The sequence below is a fragment of the Antrostomus carolinensis genome, unplaced genomic scaffold (assembly GCF_000700745.2).
Source record: "Antrostomus carolinensis isolate BGI_N321 unplaced genomic scaffold, ASM70074v2 scaffold15545, whole genome shotgun sequence".
In the NCBI taxonomy this organism is placed as follows: domain Eukaryota; kingdom Metazoa; phylum Chordata; class Aves; order Caprimulgiformes; family Caprimulgidae; genus Antrostomus; species Antrostomus carolinensis.
The window spans coordinates 1,710-6,068 of record NW_010314495.1 but is presented as its reverse complement, the minus strand read 5'-3'; the positions used below and the strand labels follow the sequence as shown (position 1 = coordinate 6,068).

General features: G+C 51.3%; 1 protein-coding gene across 1 annotated transcript in view; it reads right to left on the bottom strand.

Annotated features, from left to right (window-relative positions):
• The window catches only part of LOC104524709 (nuclear pore complex protein Nup160-like), a gene marked incomplete at both ends in the record, with an annotated part of 14,869 nt that overhangs the window by 9,897 nt on the left and 613 nt on the right, over positions 1 to 4,359 (bottom strand). The window contains 3 exons of the mRNA XM_010167668.1: positions 1,191 to 1,349; positions 2,164 to 2,278; positions 3,560 to 3,638. Of these exons, the coding sequence (XP_010165970.1) occupies positions 1,191 to 1,349; positions 2,164 to 2,278; positions 3,560 to 3,638 (353 nt within the window). The remainder of the gene's footprint in view (positions 1 to 1,190; positions 1,350 to 2,163; positions 2,279 to 3,559; positions 3,639 to 4,359) is intronic.

The window sequence follows — 4,359 nt, the reverse complement described above, 5'->3', positions numbered from 1 at the left end:
TTCTGGTCGAAGGTGTCCCTGCTTCTGGCATGGGGGTTGGGACTGGATTAGCTTTAAGGTTCCTTCCAACCCAAACCAGTCTGATTCTATGATTTCTAGTTGTCTTTTGAGAGGCTAAACCAGAAAAACAGTAACACCACCACTGCTGGGCACTGCCAGCGACAACACAACGCAGGCAAGTGAGGAGACTAAGGTGGAAAAGCCCCAAATCTTCAGGCCACTTGTTGCAAACCAAGCTCTGCATGTTCTCACCAGAGCAAGGAGAGCACTAGTGGGACAGGAGAAGTCACGACACGCACTTCTACTCCGTATGTGAACTCCCTGGAGAATGGAAAGGGTAAGCTGTCCAACAGATGACACTGCTCTGTGTTGTCATTCCCGTCCTGCTAAATTTATTTTTCACCACAAGAAGCAGAAGTTCTGCAGAAGTCAACGTTTGGCAACGCACAGCGATGCGTCCTCGCGCTCCCCGGAGCCCGACATAAACACACTATCAGTATTTCCAGGCTTTTAGCTCCTTACAGACCTTTTCTTTTCCCACGGCACGTACGTGCTTTTGGGATCCTACCAGAACAGGAGGTGAACAAGTGACCTAATGCTCACACATCAGCTTAGTCACACAGGGAATTCCACTCCCAGGGTGAGGGCATGTGTATCCCGCAGTGTTTTGCTCTCTCCAGAGGGTCTCCTATTTCTTGCCTTATGGACCCAAATTCAAGGAAAAATGACAGATTTTCTGCACAGTCTAAGAAAGCTGAAAGAGTTGGGGCTGTTCAGCCTGGAGAAGAGAAGGCTCCGGGGAGATCTTATAGCGGCCTCCCAGTACCTGAAGGGGCTACAAGAAAGCTGGGGAAGGACTTTCCATAAGGGCAGTTAATGACAGAACAAGGGGAAATGGGTTTAAGCTGAAAGAGGGGAGGTTTAGATGAGATATTAGGAAGAAGTTCTTCACTGTGAGTGTGGTCAGATACTGGAACAGGTTGGCCAGAGAAGTTGTGGCTGCTCCTCCCTGGAAGTGTTGAAGGCCAGGTTGGATGAGGCTTTGAGCAACCTGGTCTAGTGGAAGGTGTCCCTGCTGCTGGCAGGGGGGTTGGGACTGGATGAGCTTTAAGGTCCCTTCCATCCCAAACCAGTCTGGGATTCTATAAAGATGCATTCACAGCGAGGAAACTCCATCACTCACTCCATACCTGCCCTTGCTTGGGCGCGTGCATGTACACGCCGAGGTAAAGCCCCAGGGACTGGGAGAAGGCCAGGCGCAGTCGGTGGCCAGTCCCGGCCGGGAGCCGCAGGTCCCTGCTGACCGGCATGAACTCCAGCAGATCCACAACCATCAGGCACATTTGATCCTATAGAAAATAAAGATTAGCAGGAAAACAGCAGAGAAAAGACTCAGGAGTGAGGAATTGCCCTTGTCCCTCATCCTTCCCCTCTGGCTAATCTCAGCCCAGATTTTCCCCACACGGTTTAGGGACAGACTTGGCAGCGTCAGGTTTACAGTTGGATTCGATGATCTTAAAAGATCTTTTCCAACCAAAATGTTTCTCTGATTTAAAGTAAAGCACCTGGACGTGAACCTGCACTGCTGTTGAGCTTTCCCCATCCCACCTGCACCCTCTCCCACCGAGCACATGGGCTTTGGGAGCTTCCCCTCCCTCCCTCCCTCCCCCCTGTAAGGCCCACATGCATTCCAGCGCAGCTGAGCCGTGAAAGCAGTTGTGCTGGTCCATTAGCTTTGGCGTTGATATTTGGAGCAAGTGGCATGCAGCAAGCAGAAGCTTTTATTAACTTCTTGTTGACGAGGAGCCGTGTTACAAAGACTCTCTTATTACCACTCAAGCAGGAGAAAATCCATTTGGTGTCCCTCCCCTGCCCTCGCAGCGCTCCTGCCTGCCTCCCTGAACGCTCCAGGATGTTTGTAAATCACCTCGTGCTGCCTCTGACCCTACACACGAGGCTTTGCCATGGAGGAAACCCACCTGCATTCCAAACAGGGCTACAAACTGACAAACTGCCCCAAATCCCAGCGTGTAGAAGTTGCAGGGACAATTTAACAGCAGATCAAATCTATTCCAGCCACCCAGCCTTTGTTCCTTAAGCCTCAGACTATGGCCCGAGCGGTGATGGAAGATGCGGCTCCCCCTGAACCCAGGACTCACTCACCTTGTAGGACCACATCCGAAGTTTGTGGTCCTGGCAGAGAGCAAAGAGGAAGGCATCGTGATCGAGGCAGTGAACGGAGAGGCTGATGGGCAGGTCCGAGGGGCCACAGTCACCCCTGAAAAATCACAGAATCACAGAATCACCTCAACTGGAAAAGCCCTTAAAGCTCATGGAGTCCAACCATGAACCCACCACTGACCAGTCCCCTATGACTAACCCATGTCCCTCAGCACTGTGTCTACACGACTCTTCAATCCCTCCAGGGATGGGGACTCCACCACTGCCCTGGGCAACCCCTTCCAATGCCTCAGAACCCTTTCAGCAAAGAAATCCTTCCTCACATCCCCCCTCAACTGCCCTGGCCACAACTGGAGCCCATTTCCTCTTGTCCTGTCCCTTGGGCCTTGGTTGAACAGACCCACCCCCACCTCTCTCCACCCTCCTCCAAGGGACTTGCACAGAGCCACAAGGTCTCCCCTCAGCCTCCTTTTCTCCAGGCTCAACACCCCCAGTTCCCTCAGCCACAAGGGAACTCAGCACACTTGTGCTCCAGACCCTTCCCCAGCTCCGTTCCCTTCTCTGGACACGCTCCAGCACCTCCATGTCCTCCAACAGCTTAAAATAAAATCAAGGCTTGTGCACAGATCCAAGGCACGGGGCTTCCATCCCACTGTACTTAAAAAAACAAGTCAGTGTTGTGAGACTGGGAGGAGAGAACAGGGTTTCAGGACTGTGCGGGTCAGTGTCCAAGGTGCAGAGGAGCCCACACCAGTAACACCCTGTTCTCCACCCACCTCCCAGCCCAGTGTGTGCACAGCACAGGTGATGGCATGGAGGGAAGCAGGGATCCAACCAGCCCCAAACAACACACCACTGATGGGCAAAGTCATTCTGGGTGTCAGGGGACTCGCTCCCATGTCCAAGTAAGAGGGTCTAGAAGTTGGCTGTGTGCTCCAAGACACCCCAACAATCACGATCCAACACCGAGCCCTGTCTGCACAGCGAGCGTCCGTGTCACCCCCACGTCACCTCCGCTGCTCAGGAACAAGCCTGACATTTAAGAACAAGGCCAAGAACATACGACTGTTGTAATCCTTAATCTGTGCTGGCTGCGAGCCATATCCTGGGCAAATCCTTGGAGGCCAGTTACTAAATATAAGATATTTGTAGACAGAGACACACAGAACCAGCAGGACCCCGTGAAGATGAATTAATCCAGCATTCGAGTCCCAACGTCCGTTACCACGACAGGCCCCGTCACCCAGTTCACTTGGTTTTCTTTTGGCAAGAGTATTTCTAGATGTTGATTTGTCTGTCTTTGACTTCAGCCAGAAACTCGAAGGGATAGAATAGAAAAGACAACATTAATTCCACTTTTTCTTCAGTAGACACTCACCTGATGGCAGTTGGCATCCAACCGGTAAGGAAACGCTGCATCACTGAGCTCTGCTTCAATTCCACAACCGACGCTGTTCCTTTCAGAATAAACGTGGGATTAAGAAATATATTAACACAATTATTTCAAAATAAAAGTGGGATTAAGAAATCACAGAATCACAGAATGTCAGGGATTGGAAGGGACCTCCAAAGATCACCCAGTCCAACCCCCCTGCCAGAGCAGGAACCTCAATGAGATCACACAGGAAGGCGTCCAGGCGGGTCTTGAATGTCTCCAGAGAAGGAGACTCCACACCCTCCCTGGGCAGCCTGTCCCAGGGCTCTGGCACCCTCACTGTAAGGAAGTTTCTTCTCAAGTTGAAGCAGAACCTCCTGTGTTCCAGCTCACACCCATTGCCCCTTGTCCTACCATTGGTATCACTGAGAAGAGCCTGGCTCCATCCTCATGACATTTGCCCTTAACATATTTATAAACATTAATGAGGTCACCCCTCAGTCTCCTCTTCTCCAAGCTAAAGAGCCCCAGCTCCCTCAGCCTTTCCTCAGCAGGGAGATGCTCCACTCCCTTCATCATCTTGGTGGCTCTGTGCTGGACTCTCTCCAGCAGAAATATATTAACACAATTAACACAATCAAGAAAGCTGGGGAAGGACTTTTCATAAGGGCAGTTAATGACAGAACAAGGGGAAATGGGTTTAAGCTGAAAGAGGGGAGGTTTAGATGAGATATTAGGAAGAAGTTCTTCACTATGAGGGTGGTCAGACACTGGAACAGGTTGCCCAAGGAAGTTGTGGCTGG